Raw genomic sequence first — 20,930 nt, forward strand, 5'->3', positions numbered from 1 at the left:
TGAAATCATGGTTTTAATTGGAAAATGCTGCAGGTGTTCATTGAAAGAGAATAGAAAAGTTCTACTGAGTTGGAGGCTAAGACATGATTGGGTTCATACAGGTGTGATTCTCTGTATTAAGAAATCGGCTGGTTCTATATCCTGCTCTATATTTCTTACCGTAAGATATAAAAACAAGACTGTTGTCTTATTTCAAGGTTCCTCTAAACTTTCTGTTCATAACATTAAATGTACCATTTTCATCCAGTTTCATTTTTCTTCTGGTGTTTCTAAGAGAAAATGTATGGTGTCCTGACAACAATGTATCTACTTGGTATTATTTAATACTTCCACTGTCTTTCTCCCGTAATGATAGTAGCTGTAACCAGAAGCCACTGTTGTCAGTGCTGTGACATACCTACAAAGAATGACAAAATAAGACTGCACATTAGGAACAAACTAATTTTAGATATTTTAATTATTTTAATAAGAGGTGTTATTAAAAAACAAATCATTATTTTAATAACAAATCATTTTTGTGCAAAGAACATAACATCTAATTTAATTACCCTTGTTCACACATTTTTGCACTTACCACAAGGACTGTAGCAGAACACTGTCTGTGTAGTGAAACACTGGTGAAGCTAATGATACGGCCACCAGAAATAACTGGATTGCAGTGTTGATCTGAAAACAACACGATAAGCATTCCAGTTAGTTCATTACACTATCATTAAAGATATGTTTGCATTCTTAATGCCCAAGGACTTTGTTCTAGGGCCATTTACTATTACTAGATTATTCTAGCTACTGATTTAACAGAGTAAATAATATTTCTCATAAGCATTTCACCACTTCCATCACACACTCCACAGGCCTAACAAGACTCTTAAACTCCCCATGAGTTCACTAACACTTAAACAAATCTAACAAAAACAACAAAAAACATAAAGTCTCAAGAGCAGATCGAGTACCTTGCTTATTAGTGTTGGTTTGAGTTGGGCAGTGGTGTAGCATGGATTGAAAAACTTGCCAAGTGTCACCTGTTGATCAGAGAGCATCATTACTCATCTTGCCTTCAGGGGTTCACAGAGTTAGAAAAAGAGCGAATGCGTCACACAGTTATTTCTATCATGAGTAAAATAATTTCTCTAAATAAATGAACTACACAGTGAACACAACAAGATATTTCATACTTATAACTGAACACAATGAAATAAGGTTATTCTTCAGCAGAAAAAAAACCCAAAACAGATAAATACAAAAAAGGAGAAGCAGTTACTTACCGGAGGGGGGACAGTCTTATACCTGACATAGAAAACCGCAGCAATCAGAGCTATATCCCTGGATATCACCAACGCAGTGAGAGGGGCTATAGGACGAGAAATGACACCGTGTCAGCACAAATCACAACAAAACAGAAAACAGGCCCATAAGCCTGAGAAGGTAAGACACGGGTATGTCTGCTCTGTAGTGGGAGAATGGTACTTAAACCAACTGACATGAAGACCTGTTACACGTACAGTTTTACGTTCATGATATCAGCTAGGCTGAGAAGATAAAATATGCTATCCTTGATCTTAAATTGGTTTGATCTGCAAGCTAATTTGACCTTTCCCTCAGACAATGTGTAAATTCTCTCACAATGGATGCATAATTGTCTGAAATGCAAAAAGTGAATATACACATCCTTATGATTCTTCATCTTATAGCCTGCATTTTGAAGATCGGCCTCACCTGGGATAAGCTGTGCATAGGTCAGGCTGATGTATAGCACACTGATGAGAATCTTATCAGCCAATGGATCCAGTGCACTGCCCAAAGCTGATTTCTGACTGGGCCAGTTACGAGCAATGTAACCATCCAGCTGTGAGAGATAAACCAGATGCTTTCAGATGTGGCATAACTGGATTCCAAGTGGTCAAAAAGTTTGCAGTTAAATCATCAGACGATGTATCAGTAGGCTAAATGTAACAATCCAATGCATTCGAAGAGCAATAAAATACGCTTCTCACCAAATCCGTTGCTCCAGCAAAAGCAAAAAGGCCAAGAGACATGTGGAAATACTGTTCCATTATCAAGTAACCCAGGACAGGAGACAGTCCAATCCGCATCATACAGAGGAAATTGGGAATTGTCCATGGATTTTCATACTGATTGAAAAATCAAGCCCGTTACGGAAAATCATACATTGACACACTCGTTTGGGATTAAAATGGAGTGTATAAGATCACTAAATATAGAAACGAAATTTTATTTCAGAGATTTAAACCTACCAGCTCTTTGAACTGAGAAGAGGATTCATTTGGTGAAGGTGCTGCGGCACCTTGGCTGGTGTCGGGATCCCTTGTCGAGTTTTGCTTCAGTGAACTTTGCTCTTCGTCAGCGTGAGGCTTCCCGGGGTTAGATGTACAGAACCCCTTGGACCACTGAAGACACCCCCAGTTCCACCGAATATTAAAAATACGGGTCAAACCAAACACCTGAGGGTTGTAGTCGAGACTACGAAGATCAGATCTACACATGGTAGAAGTGAAATTGTCGGCTTTCGCTTCTGCTCTATAAAAGCCATCCTGATTCGTTGGAGCTGTTATTTTACTAAAGACAGATTCTGAATGGTTTTTAAACAGTCCATGACGCTCCGTATCCGAGGCTGAAGTGAAGTCGTTTAGCCTGCCACTGAGAACGTGCATACATTTGGGCCACTGTCCAGCCCTGTAAAACTTGGATTTCAGTCGCTGAAGCCATTTTCTATCTGTTCTGATAGTCTTCAAAGGTATTTTCTGGCTCCATGCAATCGGCGATCCCTTCCAGTTCCATACGTTTTGGCACAGTATAGCTGATCTGCAGCTGAGGATTGGTACGTGCCCTCTCGCACAACTTAAGTTATTTTTGCAAAGTGCCAAGAACATGTCAAATCATATAAGTGCAGCAGCATAGATAAAAAAGAAAAAAACCTACATTCTGTAATCTTGTTCCATTGCTTAACTCCTCACCACATAACTGGGCTTTGATGTTTCCATCTTCTTGGTATCTTAATTTCTTTAAAATTCCCAGAGATTTCACATGCAACATTCAACGTGTTTCATCTTGCCGTATTCCGGTTTGACTACTTTACGACAGGGGTAGGTCAACCGTCGGACGGGTTCTTGTACGGATGAGTACGCTTTAGTTTGTAAATGTAGGAGTAAGTTTTTTAGCTTCTCATGAGCTTTTTTGTCTTTATTAATTAGAGAAGCCACAAACATCCTATTACAACGGCCTTTAGAATGATCATTTGTCAGCGTTGCAGGTGTAATATTCTGATATTATAGTAAAAGTGTCAGCATACGCATGCGCACAATGCTGGACCACGCATAAAGTATTTTTAGGCAGAAGCGGTGAAACGGTGGTTTTTACCACGCCAGGTACTAAAATCAAATCAATAATGTTGTGCGGTGAACATGGAATCTGGGAAATCATATATTTCTGTTTTATTTCATGTTCCGCACTTCACGCACGACCATGCCCTGACACCTGAAGGTCGTCATTAGAGTCTAGGTCATGTGACACAGCGGGAAATACACAATATTTAAAAGGAAACAACCAAATAAACGATCTGGCAGACAAAGTCGCATTTATATTATCAGTTCGTGAAAACACAGTTCATTATTTTTAATGGCATTTCTGAGTAGGAAGAATAAATGCATTAACTGTTATGGTATAACAAAGCAAAAAACACACATAGCAAAAAATACACAGATAACATTCAAGTATTTCTATGAAATGAACCACTAATTAAAAAGTGCTTATCAATTACTCCGACAAGTAGATATACATAGGAATAATGATATTTAACAGAGAGATAAAATACAGAAATTCAAATGGTCTGAAGCTGATAAGTCTTGTTTCCCTTTTTCAGCAGGTAACCTTGTTCATTTAGCACACTGATGAAGCCCTCAAAGTCAACAACCTGGGAGAAAAATTAGAAATATATTATGCAGATTAGTAAGTAGTGTCTTGGGTGCATTTGACTTTGCATAATGTCAAAAGTTTGATCACCTGAATTTGTAGCTCTTTGGCCAGCTGCCTCAGTTCCTGGGTCTCAAACAGGGTTTTGCGGGAGCGTTCAGCTACTTGGTTCAAAGCAGACACAAATTTTTTAACTTTGGATCTATTGCTCATTCCAGAACCTAGCTGAGATCGGTCAAAATCAAGCCGGCCAAATTCATCCGAGTAGGTGTCTGCCAAGCTTGTCGCAGAAAAATAACATGTGACAGAAAGAGCACTGATATTAGTCAAATGCATAACCAACACAGAAGACCAAAATTCATACATACTGTGATTTGCCATGGCTTGCAGTGTACTATTCATAAACACTATGATCCGTGTCACAGTGCTACAGAGCCCAGTTCAACCACATTATACTTTATTTAAAAGTCATAATTTTCTTTAATGTATGAGTTTCAACAATACGTGTTTTGACATTTGCAGTTACCTGTGTTTCATAATCTCTACCACATCTTCTGCATCACTTTGTGTTGCTTTCTCTCTTAACTCCAGCCGTGCTCTCGCCTTCATAAGACAAAGTTAATGGTGAGGAGCCAGCAGCAAAGACATTGAAAGTAACAACAATCTCAGATATCTGTCAATGTAATCATCAAGTGTTTTGAAAATGTAACTTATTTTTGCTCTGTATAAAGGGTCCAGCACATGAAGGTCCTGTGTGTGTGTGTGTGTGTGAGAGAGGAGTGTGTTACCTCAGTGAGGCGGATAAGGGACTCTATCTGACGGGTGGTAATAGGTGTGCTGTTAGCAGAGTGATTCTGTTTGCGTAGCTCCAAGTAGAAATCCTGCAGCACCTTTGCGGCCTCTGCTGAGAGTGTAGGGTGGACGTAGTGCCTTGCATAGCCCACGTACTTACGCAGGAGTTGGTGAGGAATGGGGTCGAAATTCTCACCAGGAGCAACCTGAGACATACGCATTTCAGTCATCAGCACTCAACCACCCAATTTCACGTTAAGCTGTTCTGTACCACTGCAGGCCTTTCAGCTCACAGCTTAGTTAAATATATTATTATTATATATTTAGTTGTTATATATATATATATATATATATATATATATATGGAGAGAGAGAGAGAGTATACATAGTATAAAGAAAATCTTTCTTTCAAAGTATAACGTAAGGGTATGAGACTGATCAGTTGTGTGCAGCTACTAATTCCCTGGGTTCAATAATCCCTTTTGTCTCTGTATAGGACACTACAGTTGTTTTACAAATGCTAACCAGACATGAGGTCCATAAAGAAATCATTTCCCTGAAATGTGCTTCCAGAATGGAGGTTTTGGCAGCACATGGATTTTACTGTTCTAGAAATAAGTCTTATCTAATGTAATAGTTAATGTAAATGAAGCTGACTGCAAACCAAAACCCACTCAGCTGTAATGTAAGGCAGGACTTCACCTTGAGTCTGTCGGCAAGAGGCTTGTCTGATGACATCTCTAGAATGGAGACGTTGGGTTCCTGCGTGCTGTGTCTGAAAATGGTGGCACTGCTGAAAGCTCCACTCTTGCCTGTACGCATGGCCATTACATGCTCTGACAGCAGGTGATCATGGTCCTCATTAGGTGTATCCAACAGGATGAAGACCAGGTCGAACCTGGACAGGAGAGCACTTCCCATTCTTCAGGGGAGAGAGTAAGCCAATTACTCAGGAGTCTTTGGATGAGTTTTCTCAGGTAGTTAAAGTGAAAAACAAATTGTTACAAAATGTTACTAACTGGGTTTTATGGTAGGGATACTACAATACAATGCTGTAATTATGTCTGGGACCAAATAATATTTCAAAATTAAATTTGCTAGATATGGAAAGTCTCTCTCACCCTTCTCAAACACTGAAATTCCTGTAAACATAAATATGCAAGCCCCAAAATACAAGGCAGCATAAAACCCTCTGCAACAAGATCTGTTAGATGCCTTTGGAGTCTGCTGGGCCTAGTACTCAATGATTTGAAAAGACAGTATTGTCATAACGTAATAAAATGCATACTTTAGATTCTCAGAGACTGTTTTTCCCTTATTGTAGTGTCCTCCCACTGGGTTGGCAGCTGCTAAGATGGATGTCCGAGCTGGCAGGGTGCAGACAATGCCAGCTTTGGCTAGGCTGATGCTCTGTTGTTCCATAGCTTCTAACAAGGCCTGGTGCTGACTACCCATTTTATCAAACTCATCGATGCAACAGATGCCTACAGCACACAAACCAGGGCTTCAGTGGTTCCGTTCAAGATTAGCACGGCATATTTTAGGTTTCGCTCAAAAGTATAAGATGGATTACAATGATAACAAAGGAGGTTAAACGAATAATTAAGTACTTTACTGAAACCACTGACAAAATAATCAAATTACTTAGATGTTGGATGACAATCAATCATGTGAAAAATTAATACCAAAGAGTTTGCATTATACATGGAATTCCATATTTGTTTAATTTCTCCTGTGTTTATCTGAATGGCCTTTGTATGTTGGGTGATCCTATTAGGCAGTCATACCTTGATCTCCTAATACAAGTGCTCCTGCCTCTAACGCGTAGTCTCCAGAGCCACTGTCCTTGGACAAAGAGACGGTGAGTCCTGACGTGGTTGTTGTGTTTCCGCACACATAGATACCACGCGGGGCAACATTACACACGGCCTGGAAACATGTGATAGGTCATTCTTCAATCAAAACAATGTTTTGTTTATATTGACATATGAAAAACTAAAATGTTTGACGTGATATTGAAAAGGAAAGAAACAGAAAATATTTGTCTGACTAAAATAACATACATGTATTGGCCAGCATCAGAAAACAAAAACTGAAGCTGTATCGTACCTGTAACATCTGACTTTTTCCAAGACCAGGGTCACCCACAACAAGTATATGAGGGTCCCCTCTAATGGGGATTCGATTTTTGTCATCCACAAATTTCTGACAGCCTCCAAATAAAGCCAGAGCCAGCCCTGCTTTCACCAGCTAGACATATGAATATGCAACAGTCGTGAATCATAGGGAATATGTAGACAAACTCATAACGGATTAGGTACAGAAATGTTTCTGTGATATCTCCTGACTTACCAATTGTCCATATATTGCTGGGCAAAGAGAACTGCAAAAGAGAGACTCAATGAAACTATGGGGCTAAACAAAGTACAAACTATAGAGCTAAACAAAGTACTAAACAGATGTGTATTGGTGTATCAGAGAGGCCAGACTCTTAAGACAATATAATTGTTACTTACTTAACAATTAGCTTGAACAGCTCATCTTGTGCTTGAATCTCCTGGATGGCATAGAGGTCTTTCAAGGAAAACTCCACAGATGCACCTTGGCATTCCATTTCTGAAGCGACCTTGGATTTCTGCCCTTTGGAGTTACTGACAGAGTTTGCCTCAATGTAAAGCAGGAACATGCATTTATCCTTCTTATTTCTCCAGTTTCCTATCAGAGGAGCCAAGTACAAACCATTATGAGCATACAAAGACATGAAGGGCAGATACAAAAAGATCCTAAAACCTCTTTGTAGTTTGATTATAAGGTTCAGATCCCACGGCTAAGCCTTTGGGAGCTTAGATTATGTTTCAACATAGTGATATTACATGGAACATCAAATGCTATGCTATTTAATGAAATTGTCATATGCTTTTGGGCTAATTCATCTTGTGAGCCCAATGGCAAGGCTAACTGTGCTTGGACAGAGTTAAAAAAAGATTCAAACATACATCTAAGCCATTTGTGTATGGTGAGTCTGACACCACTTGATGTGGAGCATTACACTGCCCAGTGGTTGGGGCTTTGACACTGGAGGCCATATGGAGCTGTCCTCTAACTGCTAGCCAATCATCCTGCTGAAAGCACACTCCTAAAATAGCCCATGTTGCCTCAAATGAACTGTACACTGAATATGTGTCCACAGGTGGGTTTCTCAGACAGGGAGAGGAGATTCTTCATTTGGAGCAAAACTTGGTTCAATGCCAGGCTTAATTTTTCTTGTGAAAATCTAGGCACATATTTTATACAGAAATTTGCACTGGATCACATGCTTTTCATCTGCCAACAACTTTAACCGCATGAGAAGAGCTATTGGATCCCTTTCTGATTACCTAACACTTTTCAGACAAGACTGAATTAACATGTTGCACCTTCTTCATTGGACACTTTAACGACGCCTGTGATTGTGACCATATCTCCTGGTACACAGCTGTCCACAAGGTCCTGTGTGAGCTCGCACTCAATGGTGCGAGGAATCCGTCCAGATTCTCTCTGGTCATCTGACATTAACTCCTGAATCCTGCACAGAGCACACCACTGTGCACTTACAATGCATATTAAATCAAACAAACTTCACACACGGATCATTCTTTATGCACAACATGGATCCGTGTAGAGCAAAAATGCACAGTGATATGGTAACAGAGAGCACAGTCTACTACTTCACTAAGCAAGAGATTATATCTAAAACTACGTGTGTCCGTCTTCTTACTTTTAGTGCATCCACTCATGTTTTACTTGGTTAGGTAAGTAAACAATTCTTCAAACAGCAGAAAGAAAGTAAAATTATGACCATTTGAATGGTTTTAGCTGCAGCACTGCGGTGTACAATCCCCAGATCACGTCTCAGATGTCTAACCTGTATGATTACAAATGACAAAGCTACATTTTTCAACATGTCGTATTATCCCCATTAAATAAAACCAAATTTCTTACTTTATGGTCTGCCAGTCAACAGTGAGAGTTAGCGGTGAACTTCTATTTGGCGTGAAAGATCGACCTCGACACTCTGTTTGAAGACACTATGGGACAAGGCATCATTATTTAGGCTTCAAAAAGTCACTGTGTCATTTCCATCTTAAAAACACATTTAAAAAAGGACCCTGTGGAAAATAATTACAAACAGTCAAAAACAGAGCTTTAAAAGACAGCCTACCTTGGTAGGCATGGTAAACTTTCCATCTGGCAAGGGAAGACTCTGTGTGTCACCACAGCTGTTGCAAACAAAAGCCATCTTACTGCAGAGAGGTTTAATGTTGCTCACTCTCACTACTGTTCCTCTGATTGTCACAAATTTACCATACAGATTGGCTCTCAGTGTTTTCAGTGGAGTCAGTGGTTCATAGTTGTACACCCTGAAATAACAGCAGAGGTTTTCATTTCAGCTGTATGGTAAGAGTGAAAAGTTTCACTGTCCTGTCCAGATCTGTCCAGGTCTGGACAGGTTATTGGCATTGGTCCAGTGGTTGTAGCACTACCTGGCATTTATGAGGGGGATGTTGATAATAGGTGTAGCACCGCTAGGAAGCCCATCTTGGCCCTGTAGTTCAGCTGCGTGTCTCTCTAAGTCTTTGGTCAATACCTGACATCAAAAAGGGGGGGGGGGGGGGGGGGGGGGGGGGGGGGGGGGGGGGGGGGGGGCATGCATGTTTAAGAGTAAAATACTAAGATTAAAAGGCGGCAACTTCAATGTGAAAACACTGACAGCTGTGCAGTAATGCGTGACTATGTCAGCGTTGCACATAAACAGAAATAAAACATACAATTCTATAGTGATCAATTATAAATAACTTTATTAATGGCTGACGTCTGTGGCTATAAGACTATATAAAGCAGAGGCAGCAGTAAGGTCAACATCTTATACCTGGTGAATAGCCAAGCCTAGGCAGTCAAGCATCTTCTCAAGGCATTTCTTTGAGCTCCTTGGCTAAAGCAGGCAGACGTGCAGACAGCTGTTTGTTTGACACCAGATCTTTGTAGTCCACAAGGATGCTCCCTTTCCTTTCAATCTCATCCTTGTGAGGAAACAAAAGCATTTTTTTCCATTTAAATGTTTCATTTGTTTTGAAAACATTTGTAAACGTTTTTACATAACAGCATGCCGGCAGAAACGTGTCTTACATACCTTATCATAAAGGTCAATTTGTGACAGGAAATACTGTTCAAATACCTTGACCTTCTCTACATATGGAGAACTTTGGACAAAACCTTGGAGACAAGGGAAATCATATGTTTACTTTAAGACAAAGAACAGCTCCAGACCATGATATCTTTAAAATGATGTCATAAGTCAGAGCCTTATACTGTACCTTCAGTGAAGTACAGCTTCCATCCTTTGTATGGACATGTAATGTCTAAAGTTGCTTGAGTACCTCTAGGATTTTGTGATGCAACGCGTGAAACTGCACCTGAGACAAATGAGTCAGTGCAATAATTACTGTACAGGTTAATGTAACGTATGACAATGTAGCTGTACACTTATCTGCATCTATATCTACATCTCTCTCTCTCTCTCTATATATATATATATATGTGTATATGTGTGTGTATATATATATATATATATATATATATATATATATATATATATATATATTTTTTTTTCCCTTTATACATAAAAGATAAATTACGAATACAGAAATGCATCTCTTACTCTGGAAAAGCTATCTTCACATTATTACGTACAAATAAACTACTTTACAAAGAGAGCTTCTCACCACCACGCTGCTGAACATTGCCAGGTGGACGGTTTGTCTGGCCCCTGCCCCAGGGACGTCCTCTCCAACCTCTATTCCCTCCATAGTACCAGCCTCCACCTCTCCTTCCTGTCCATCCACCTGAACCACTGCATCTGCCTCCTCTCCACGACCCTCTTCCAGACCCCTGACTGCTCATTTTTCTCTTATTACCTCGTTGTCCATAAACTGTTGGGTAGAGAATAAAGTGCTGTTGATTTCCACATAGACTGCCATGTATATGCCATTACAATTGTGCCCACTTAAATTTAGCATCGCCAGGGAGAGTTCTTTGGTAACAGTTACTTTAAAAAAGATTCCAGCTTTGGGTTATGTCAGTGGCCATTACACCTCATTATAGTGACACAATGCTCGGTAGCAGGACTTTATATTCTGTGTAAAATAAATCCTGGGGGGATACACTATTCCACAAAGCAGTTAGCCAGATAACTTGAGTCAAAGTAAAAACTGTTAAACACGAGAAGAGTTATGGGACAATCCTATTGGGCAATTTTGGTTGATGATTTAAGATATCCAGTTAACCGAGAAATCCTGGTTCGTAGAACACGACCTTGGTAATCCACGTGAAATTTGAAGTGTAATTTAAACTCACGTGAACATAACAAGAGGTCTGACTACCTCAGCTAACGCCACATAGCAGCCTTACATATCAATATACTATCTGTACCATATTAAAATGTCGAGTTTTTTTCAGAGTCCAGGGAATTCTTTCGTTCGCTTGTTTGTGGATAAGGCCTTTCTCTTTCGTATAATTTAATGTTTGAAAATGTATTCAAACGTTATGAGATAATTTAACGTACCTTCGTCATATCTAATTCTATTATGCAAACACTACAAGTTAAAGCCTTAAACGAAGCCTTATCGAACGCTGGCTAATTTAACTCAGTAATATAAGCGACAAAAACGTGCGACAGTAATTAGATAAAATTTGAGTTTAATGTTATTAAGTGTCATTAAATAAAATAAATCAGTGCTCACCATGTTTACTGATGCCAGCGACTTGCTAAAAGTTAGGTTTGTTGTCGAAATGTCAGTTCACTAGTTCCTTCAATTTTTAGCGCTATATGTTGTCATTTCCGCTTCCTCCATGGTAAACTGTCTCGACTGCAGAGTCAAATTATTTTGGTGAATCTGATCAAAGTGATTTGAACATACATAATAAGAAAAAATAGATTAAAAGCTGTCATTGAGATGCGTCAGATGTTTTGATTTAATAAAAAGAGAAAGTTGACGTCTATCCAAGTACATGTGCATTTTGGCGCAATAGACGTCGCAGTCATCCCACGCAATCCTCAGCATCCAGAGGACGAGAGGAGGAGGAGACTAACGTAGCATCCATCATTCTTAGGTCAAACCACCAGTTCACTGCATCCTTTTTCCATTACATACGTTGCTCTCAAGGAGTAAGTGCAGAAATGGATAATTCAGGCAAGGAAAAAGAGGCCATGCAGCTTATGGCCGAGGCAGATAAAAAAGTAAAGTCATCGGGCTCGTTTCTAGGAGGGATGTTTGGGTGAGTTTCATCTCGTGTGCAAGCTAGTAATGCTATTGCGCTCATGATAACCATCCTTTGACATTCAGCACGACCAGGTTTATATAACGGTGTACTGTTTAGATTCTAGTAACACGTTGTGCCATCGATATCATATCACGATGCCCTCTCTCCAGTGCATGCTTATATTTACACTGTTCGTGCATTAAATATAAATAACTCCCATGTATTCATTTAAGTCGGTTGACATGACCGTTCTGACAGAATGCCTAAAGGCAGGCCAGTTTTTTTAGTGAGTCAATCCGACAAACCCACGAACATTCTCATTTGCGACGTCGTTTTTTTTTCCACAGGGGGAATCACAAGGTAGAAGACGCCTGCGAAATGTACGCTAGAGCTGCTAATATGTTCAAGATGGCTAAAAACTGGACCGGTAGCACATCCTCTTAGTTATACCTTACAGTAATGCCGTTGTCTGATAAATTCACTTTGCTGTTCTCACAATGTTTTTCTCTTAATTTTTCGTTAACCAGCTGCAGGGAATGCGTTTTGCCAGGCTGCAAGGCTTCACATGCAAATGCAGAACAAGCTGGACTCTGCCACATGCTTTGTTGATGCTGGCAATGCCTACAAGAAGGCTGACCCACAAGGTTAGGGTGAAATATTTTGATACATTAATAGAGCTAATGTGTCTCAAACAGCTAATTTAGCTCACACACTGCAGGTTCAAAGCAATACCCATTGAGAGCCCAGGAACATATGTAAAGATTGTTTGACAGTGCTTGATTGAAAAAAAAAAACAAATCTGTGTGTCAAAATGGACAAACTAGGCCAAAAGAGCTTCATGGACATTTGACTGTGCAAATGTCTGAGTTTTAAGCTCACTAGATCATAATACATTCCACAGTGTACACATGATGATAATGATGAGTTGTTCAGTTCAGTGTAATTAGGCCACTTAGATTTTATTTGTGTGCAAATGATAGAGTTTTGCAGTAGTAATAATAGTAATTGCAATAATAATTACTATTCCTGACTAGAGAAATAATTCGACAGTATAGAACAGCACCCTAAGGATGACCTACTTTAAACTCCCTTCATTTAAAACTCAACTCTGTTTTTATTAGGGTATTAGTGTCATTAGCGTTTGCAGACCAAACTACCATTCTTGACACTTTCATTTGAGTCTTATACATTACGCTAACCCAGAACAGTTAACAGTTTCATGAAACTTATTTTATGTTAATAACAATATTATTAAATTGATGTGATAGCTGTCATTAGGAGTTATGTCTAGATATTTGCTTTGATACATTAAGACTTGTTCTGGCATGTTTAGGTTATATTTGGTAGTAACTGCTGTGTTTACTGTAACAGCTGTGTTTATAACACATTTCCTTGTCTCATACCAAGTAATGCATTGAAGACTAATAACCATAAAAAGACAACGATTCCCTATACATATATGGTGTTATGTCCCTGACACAGTTTCATTAATTTCATATGAGCTTGTCTAATGAAGTATTACAACTGTATTTCCTCTTCTTCTCATCGTTAATGCGACTAATGCTTTGCTGTTTCCTTTCCTAATGCTTTTTATAGAGGCTATCAACTGTTTCAATGCGGCCATTGATATATATACAGACATGGTGAGCTAATACACTTAACAGAAATGCAAGTCTTTTTTTCCTGCATTTCCTTCATTCAGCAAACAAAACACATGAGTTTTTAAATGATCCATTTGAACATTCCTACTCTTGTCTAACAGGGGAGATTCACAATTGCTGCCAAGCACCATATGACTATTGCAGAAGTGTATGAGTCTGAGTTGGTGGATATTGAAAAGGTAGGATGCCTCATCCCCACAGACATCCTAGTTAAAATTACCAATCTGACCAAGTTAATGCAGAGATTTGAACTTTTTATTCGACTTAAGGACAGAGTAAAAGGGACAGTTCAGGATATGACTACAGGCGGCTGCAGTTGTTGTGTAACACTGTGTGGTGATATTTCTGTACTAACCCTTGCAGCTTTTCTCTCTGTGTTGTATCTTGGTGTAGGCAATAGCTCACTATGAGCAGGCAGCAGACTATTACAAAGGGGAAGAGTCAAATAGGTAAATGTTTTCTCACTCATTGAATCAAAGTTTTTACTTGATTTCATGGGTCAGACATTTATTCTGTGTTATCAGAGAATGCTACACACACACTACTACACAGTACACTGTGATGCTACACATCATTGTTTCCTAAACTCCCAAACTCTTCTGAGGCTATTGAGGTGCATTGGTCAATAGGTTGTCAGTTTGAGTGAATCTCTGGACACTTCATCCTTATGTTTTATTTCATTTTATCACTAAAGCTCTGCCAACAAGTGTCTCTTGAAGGTTGGATTTTACAGTGCTCAGCTGGAGCAGTACCAGAAAGCCATTGAAATATTTGAGCAGGTTTGTGTTTGTAAATGTTTTTGGGTGTTCACAGTATGTTTTTGTTATACATTTCTTTGGCTGTTTTTTATGCTGTTAAGTTAGGTTCAAGTTGTTAAGCTGTTATGTTCAAATTAAGTTGTTATGTTCAAGGTGTTTTCTTTGCATAGGTTGCAACGAGCACAATGGACAATCCATTACTGAAGTATAATGCTAAAGAGTACTTCTTCAAGGCATCACTGTGCCACTTCATTGTGGATGAATTAAATGCAAAGGTAAATACCAAGACCCTGCGATTACACTATGGAGGTAACAGGTTTTAAGAATGGATTTTAATTACCACAGAGAGCAGTAATACGCTCTTTAATCTGTTAGTTTCTCACTTTGACTAAACAAGATGTTTATAGTTGTCATCTCATGCAAGTGGAAGAATCTTACACCTTGTGACCTGACTTGCAAAATTTTATCCTAAAAAGTCAAACATACCCTCCGCAGGGGCAAAAATGTACCTCTTTCTGTGATCTTGCACTAGAGAGAAAACGTATTAGCATAGAGGATAAGAGTGCTATAACGTTCAAACCTACATATGAATTTAGGAGAGATTTCATTAGTCTGAAATTTTGGTTAATGGTATTGTGTGTTTGTTTTATAGTTGGCCATTGAGAAGTATGAAGGGATGTTCCCAGCTTTTTCAGACTCAAGAGAATGCAAGCTTTTGAAGGTTAGCACATGACTGTGTGCTGATGTGGTGACTGCGTATCTGTATGTATCGTGTGTGTGTGTGTGTGTGTGTGGTAGGAGGGTGAATATGATATATACAAAAATATTTAAACAGACAACAGACATCCAAAAACAATGCAATAAAATATATGATGGAGAAAAAAAATTATATATATATACGCACACACACATATATATGTATGTTTTGGGGGGGTTTTGTATATATCATAAACACCCTCCAACCACAACACACACACATACAGTTTTCACACAATACAGAAATCCTGAGTATGTGTGTGTGTGTGCATAATGCAGCCCTACATAGTTAGGGTGTCAAAGTTTATGTTTCTGCTCTGAGATGCTGTCTGTCTTGTGTGCAGAAACTTCTGGAAGCTCATGAAGAACAAAACAGTGATGCTTTCACCGAAGCCGTAAGTCCTGTGCTGATGGATATTACAGGGCATTGTTTCATTACTGAATGTTTTTGAAAAACTTCCATCATCTGCATGACGTGAAATGGAAACAACCCTGATTTAAAGCTGTCAGGTCCCTGGCCAACTCATTTGGTGTATGCTAGCTCATCTTATGGTTGAACTCAATGGATGCTGCTTCTTAACCGTTTTAGGTGAAGGAATTCGACTCAATCTCTCGTCTTGACCAATGGCAGACGACTATGCTGCTGCGCATTAAGAAGACCATCCAGGGAGATTCTGGTGACCTGAAATGAACTCTCAGAAATGTGATAGCACCTCAACTCAGCTCATCTTGTATTGTGACTTTGTGTGACAATCTGGTTGAACTCCTCTGTAGTAGAAATATTAGCCTGGAGGCCAGTCTGTTCATGTATTTTTCCCTCACTGAGGTGGCTAACACTGTAATAGACTGATATTCAGAACACAAGGATTACCCTACGTTTCAATATTGACAAAGTAACGCCCTTGCAGGTCTCTTTATTGGCTAGAGTTGCTCTCTGTACCTTTACTCTCACACAAGTGGCATTTAAACCATATACTGTTGTTTATGTACGTATTTACTTATTTATTGGGACCATCCCACTAAGTGTGTGGCATGCAGGGCAATGATTGCGAAAGACTGCAAGAAATGTCAATTCATAGATTGTCATGGGCATTGTGTAAGGGAAGTTGTTACCACACTAATCATCTGTATTTAAAGATGTGGCTTAAGTTGTCATGTTTTGTTTGTTTGTTTGTTTGTTTGTTTTAAATGTGCATTGATGTTTTACAGAGCGCCTTTACGTTGTTTACCACTCTTGTGCCATTTTTGTGGTATACTCATATCATCTTGGTTGATTCAACTCCTGTGATTTCAAAATAGCATCTGTCTTAAGTGTTGCCATTTATAGTTGATGCTGCATGTCACCTAATCTGTTAAGACTAGTGTTTCTGGTATGGGTATGAAAAAATGCATTTGAGTGCTAAAATGTATTATGATATTGTTACTAGTGGAGAACAAATATATACATAAATATCGTTATAGAAGCCCTAAGGGTTTCTGGCATCACTTTCTGTACATAACAATAACTTAAGACACTATGATATTTATTTCTGTTATTTAATTGTTTATATTATAAATAATGTTTATTTTCAAAAAACGTTTATCTAATGTTAAATACTAAATTGACTAAGAGTTATGAAGATGTTAATATAGTAACGTATAACTGCAGGATAACTTGGTTGTCTTGGTTACGCACTCGCAGGCAGAAATGATCATATCCAGTTCACACTGTATTTTAACATATTATGTCCACACCATTACTGGTTCTGTGTGCGTTTTAATATTGGTTTGAATAATTCTAGGCGGAGTTCTGCTTATGTGTAAACATTTTAAAAGTGCAAAAATGTTTGAATTAATACAGCTTCCATGTTTCAATGACTTCTGACAATTATGTCGATAAAATATGAGCGATGTATCACCAAGCATGTTGTGTTTTGTGTATTGTGAACAAGTCCTTCAATAAAGGAAAACGTATAAATGTCATTACTTAATTAGAGCGAATGGATGTTTAAGATTATAAAGAAAACCACCTTCACCTGACAACCACAAATAGTTTTGTTATCATCCATATTTTCTCCATGACGTTCCAATGTTGTTTTTAGAAAGTAGCATTAATATGTCCACGCTCGTCGTATACCACTGATATATACGGACTTCTCAGGGCTAACCATAATCTAGATGAGAACTGTGGTTATCTCTAACTGTAATGTGTACAGTTATCTATTTATTCAGTGTTTGTTTATTTAGTTCGCCTGGTGTAAAACTGTAGGCTAATCTCTTCGTACACCACGACATAAAATAACAACAAAAAAAATTTCGGTAAACCCGCATTCCCTACGCGGAAACATGGTACTTACATCACGAAAGTTGTTAAGACATCCACATTTGACCTGCGTCGGGAATTATATTTTATTTGGCCCGATAGTCGACGATATTGTTCGAGCTAAAAACGTCCTGACAGATCGAGGCTTCCTTTGCAAGGTAAGATTTTGCTGACAGTCAATGGAGGCCACGTCCTTGTGTCTGTTGGCCACCAAAAGAAATGCATGAAAATATTCTTGGGGTAAACAAGCTTTTCCTTTCATTTCCTTCTTCCTGAAACAGCAGTTATCATCTCACATCCACTTTCTTTTAGATGTTACATACCACTCAATATCTGAAGACTTTGGCAGTTCACTTTCATCTCCCAGCTCACCACAATCTGAACCAAGTGGCTGACATTGTTCCCTCAGACACGCTTGCATATGTCTTCTTTGAGCAAAACTATGGTGACCTTCATACATATGTGAGGACCTTACAAAAAGTACAAGAGGATGAGGCTGCTAGACTCTTCAAACAAATAGTGTCTGTCGTGGCCCATTGCCATGATAATGGCGTGATCTTACAAGACCTTAAACTAAAGAAATTTGTCTTTTGTGATGTGGAGCGGTGAGACATTCTCTTTACAAGGCACAGCACCCTTCAATAAATCAAATGAAAACAGCTTGCCATAGCCAAATCAAGATAGACATTATTCAAGTGGGATTTATTTTCACATATAGGCCTAATTCATTTAGTACACTTTTTCATACTGTATGGGTCTCTAAACATAGTACATCTTGTTTTAAAAGACAAGAGGAGAAACTTACCATGACATTCAATTTTTTTTTATAAAGAATCTGGAGTGTTTGTGGTCACACCTACAGTTAAACCAGAGGTTTTGAGTTAAAATTCTGTTTGTTTGTTTTTTTTTTCGTTTGTTTTTTTCCTCCTTCAGAACCATTTTGAAGTTGGACAGTTTTGAGGATGCTCATATCATGGGAAAAAATGATGACTTTGTCTCAGGTAAACATGGCTGCCCTGCCTACACTTGTCCAGAGTCCCTGCAGGCAGATGGAATGTACTCTGGAAAAGCTTCCAATGTGTGGAGCCTTGGAATCATGCTTTACACTGTGCTGATTGGACACTATCCTTTTAATGACACAGCCCTTGGCATACTCTTCAGTAAAATTCAACAGTGTAAGTTTAGTCTCCCAAACACAGTTTCACCTGAGGCTGCATGTCTCATCCGGAGTGTTCTTAGATTAGATCCTTTGGAACGTCTCACGGCCAAGGAAATCCTGGACCATCCCTGGTTTTACTCTGCTAGAGATGGTGAAAATCTGGGAGGAAGTCCATCCTGTAAAAAAAACTTTGATCAGGTGGTGCCAGACCCATTTAGATGAATGGTGCAAAAGAAACCTGATGGTTATCTGAATTTATCTTCAAGCAAAAGTTTGTTGAAGTAGCTACTAAGGGATCAATTGATGTCTGCTAAAAACCCATGGTTGAGTGCCATAAAAAAAAAAAAAAAGCATTTACTCTTCTCTGCACATTTTGGAGAAGGCAGTCCCCTTTTTCTCATCATTTGGATTGGTTATACTTACAGCCAAGAGAGGGCTATAACTGAAAGTTTTATAGCTGACTTGACTGCACATCTGTGAAGTGTCCAGTGTGGCAGTGTTCACCCTTACTTTACATTGCATAAAGCATCAGTGTCCAATTAATCACAAACAGAGACGGCTTACTAACAGACTGAATTAGTGGTTAATGTCTAGAGTCGCAGTAGATGGTATCTGGATGCAATGGTTGCTCTCTGACTTTGTAAAATAACACATCAAAATAAACTTAGCACAGCAAAACCAATATTTCACACAGTGATTTATTTGATTGTAGGCACTCCACACAAGTTCCTCTAGTTGTTTAAATATACTGAAAAAAATGGCACAGTGCTCTGTGGATATATAGTGATACACACACCAGAGAGAAAGATCGATTCCTGTCATTAGTAATTATCCAAAATGTAACCATTAGCACTTCATAACCTCTTTAAAAGTACAAACAATATAATGAAGTACAATACAAAAAAATGGAATACTTTGTTTCCATATACACATATATATGCTCTAAATAAACTTGTATTATATATATATATATATATATATATATATATATGGAGTAACCCCCGCCCCCCGCCAGACACCTTCACAGGAGAGAGCATTGAAAATACATGGGGTTCATGCTCCCTACCTAAAGGGGTTACCTGCGCGTCGTTAGAGAACGCTCTAATTAAAGGAACCGCTCACTTCACTACACAAAAAATAAAATTAGACGTTTTAGGAGTCCCGACCTTTTTGGGGAATAGTAATATGAAGTACACTTTTATAAACCGCACTGTATGTATACCCAGTAATTTAACTTGTCATTGAACAGCAGGATATTTTACCTACTAGACCTTAAAATCTGCAAATGTTAAAACCAGTTCTCTCTGGTACTGAAGTTCTGTATTTTCTCGAAGAGGGGCGCTATTACACTACAATTAACTTGACGGAAAAGGGGGTGGAGCGGTCTGGGACAGTAGCTATTACACAGCGTGTGAGTGACTATGCGTGTGTGAGAGCGTGTGTGTGCGCGTGTGCGTGTGTGTGAGTGTGAGACCAGGCCGTCGCCCGTTCATGTACGCCGAGGCAGAGAAAACACCGTGAAAAGAGGAGAGCGGTAGCATCTACTTGCACCTTTCACTCCGAGGACAATTCACTACTGAAGCGAAGTAGTTGTGACGAGCATTAGTATCGACCACAACTGACAGAAAACGTACTGTGGTCCTTTGCCCAGTAGCGCAGTTTTTGGCATACAATGAAACAAAAGCTCTCACTGTGTCTTGGGGACCATTCCAATTAAAACGGTGAACAAAAACAAGGACGCTGGAGCTGCAATTAAGAAGGTAAGTGAACAACAGTTTTAAGCGTAAAACAGAATGATTATGCTGTCTATCTTCCAGGTTTTAAAAACTAGTGTCGCGTGTGTTTTTCAAATGCAGTGTCAGAATTTCTCGTGCGACAGCGAGGTGTTTGAATATCATTTGCTTTTTTCTAATACTGAGTGGACTGGACTGTGCGTGCGCTCCAGTTATTGGCGAATACTAAAGCATAAATCTTCTCAGAGATTGTTGTCGTAACACTGCCCTACTGATTTTGTGGCCGACTTTTCAGTAAGAGTTGCTTCAAAACAGCATATAGGTTCATTGTCGTGGAACGAGTGTTCTACGTTTTGATTACAATTTTATTCTAATTAGAAATAATCACTAACTTCTCTTTTAAGGTCATTGCTTTAATGATCTTCCGCGCGTTTCTTTCAGAATTAATTAAAACTTTACTTCCTAGCCTGTCATCCTTCTGCAATGAACTTTAAATATCCAACCAAAGTTTGACAGTAGTGTTGTCCATGGGAACTGGTG

At 39.0% G+C, this 20,930-nt stretch overlaps 4 protein-coding genes across 6 annotated transcripts; 2 read left to right on the plus strand and 2 right to left on the minus strand.

Moving 5' to 3' along the window:
- Positions 1-3,046, minus strand: crls1 (cardiolipin synthase 1). Its single transcript, XM_030779633.1, has 7 exons — positions 2,256-3,046; positions 1,995-2,132; positions 1,717-1,846; positions 1,266-1,351; positions 954-1,022; positions 575-666; positions 1-397 (listed from the first exon to the last, which is right to left on the minus strand). The coding sequence occupies exons 1-7, from the start codon at positions 2,889-2,891 to the stop codon at positions 307-309; spliced, it is 1,242 nt and encodes a 413-aa protein (XP_030635493.1). The 5' UTR covers positions 2,892-3,046; the 3' UTR covers positions 1-306.
- A 792-nt stretch (positions 3,047-3,838) lies between these two features.
- Positions 3,839-10,662, minus strand: mcm8 (minichromosome maintenance 8 homologous recombination repair factor). Its single transcript, XM_030782436.1, is given in 19 exon segments — positions 3,839-3,931; positions 4,021-4,210; positions 4,457-4,533; positions 4,719-4,928; positions 5,425-5,644; positions 6,011-6,206; positions 6,510-6,651; positions 6,832-6,972; positions 7,075-7,105; positions 7,239-7,437; positions 8,139-8,287; positions 8,704-8,789; positions 8,924-9,122; positions 9,246-9,349; positions 9,632-9,670; positions 9,672-9,782; positions 9,893-9,975; positions 10,077-10,175; positions 10,488-10,662. Coding segments are annotated over 19 exon segments (2,544 nt in total).
- Positions 10,663-11,938: 1,276 nt separating this feature from the next.
- napba (N-ethylmaleimide-sensitive factor attachment protein, beta a) lies at positions 11,939-15,887 on the plus strand. Of its 3 annotated transcripts, none has more exons than XM_030778374.1 (11): positions 11,939-12,036; positions 12,369-12,457; positions 12,546-12,665; positions 13,618-13,664; positions 13,784-13,861; positions 14,076-14,131; positions 14,377-14,461; positions 14,611-14,715; positions 15,093-15,161; positions 15,541-15,591; positions 15,786-15,887. In XM_030778374.1, the coding sequence occupies exons 1-11, from the start codon at positions 11,939-11,941 to the stop codon at positions 15,885-15,887; spliced, it is 900 nt and encodes a 299-aa protein (XP_030634234.1). The 3 variants fall into 3 exon arrangements, with proteins under 3 accessions (XP_030634234.1, XP_030634242.1, XP_030634250.1); XM_030778382.1 differs by having other exon boundaries at positions 12,369-12,448; positions 12,549-12,665; XM_030778390.1 differs by lacking the exon at positions 12,546-12,665 and having other exon boundaries at positions 12,369-12,448.
- Positions 15,888-17,521: 1,634 nt separating this feature from the next.
- On the plus strand, positions 17,522-18,879 carry LOC115810394 (tribbles homolog 2-like). The gene is made up of 3 exons (XM_030772712.1): positions 17,522-17,656; positions 17,811-18,103; positions 18,432-18,879. The coding sequence occupies exons 1-3, from the start codon at positions 17,522-17,524 to the stop codon at positions 18,877-18,879; spliced, it is 876 nt and encodes a 291-aa protein (XP_030628572.1).
- The last annotated feature ends 2,051 nt before the right edge of the window (positions 18,880-20,930 follow it).

Source organism: Chanos chanos, chromosome 1 (assembly GCF_902362185.1).
Source record: "Chanos chanos chromosome 1, fChaCha1.1, whole genome shotgun sequence".
NCBI lineage: Eukaryota > Metazoa > Chordata > Actinopteri > Gonorynchiformes > Chanidae > Chanos > Chanos chanos.

What these genes read in the sequence shown, in the direction of transcription:
- crls1 (XM_030779633.1), bottom strand. Translation starts at nt 2,891, where the DNA reads ATGTTCTTGGCACTTTGCAAAAATAACTTAAGTTGTGCGAGAGGGCAC. An exon ending in ATAAGACTGTCCCCCCTCCG is followed by an intron (nt 1,023 to 1,265) that starts GTAAGTAACTGC and finishes TCTGATCAACAG; the next exon opens with GTGACACTTGGCAAGTTTTT. An exon ending in AACCAACACTAATAAGCAAG is followed by an intron (nt 667 to 953) that starts GTACTCGATCTG and finishes TGTTGTTTTCAG; the next exon opens with ATCAACACTGCAATCCAGTT.
- napba (XM_030778374.1), top strand. Translation starts at nt 11,939, where the DNA reads ATGGATAATTCAGGCAAGGAAAAAGAGGCCATGCAGCTTATGGCCGAG. An exon ending in TTTCTAGGAGGGATGTTTGG is followed by an intron (nt 12,037 to 12,368) that starts GTGAGTTTCATC and finishes TTTTTTCCACAG; the next exon opens with GGGGAATCACAAGGTAGAAG. An exon ending in AAAGGGGAAGAGTCAAATAG is followed by an intron (nt 14,132 to 14,376) that starts GTAAATGTTTTC and finishes TTATCACTAAAG; the next exon opens with CTCTGCCAACAAGTGTCTCT.
- LOC115810394 (XM_030772712.1), top strand. Translation starts at nt 17,522, where the DNA reads ATGGTACTTACATCACGAAAGTTGTTAAGACATCCACATTTGACCTGC. An exon ending in ATCGAGGCTTCCTTTGCAAG is followed by an intron (nt 17,657 to 17,810) that starts GTAAGATTTTGC and finishes ACTTTCTTTTAG; the next exon opens with ATGTTACATACCACTCAATA. An exon ending in GTCTTTTGTGATGTGGAGCG is followed by an intron (nt 18,104 to 18,431) that starts GTGAGACATTCT and finishes TTCCTCCTTCAG; the next exon opens with AACCATTTTGAAGTTGGACA.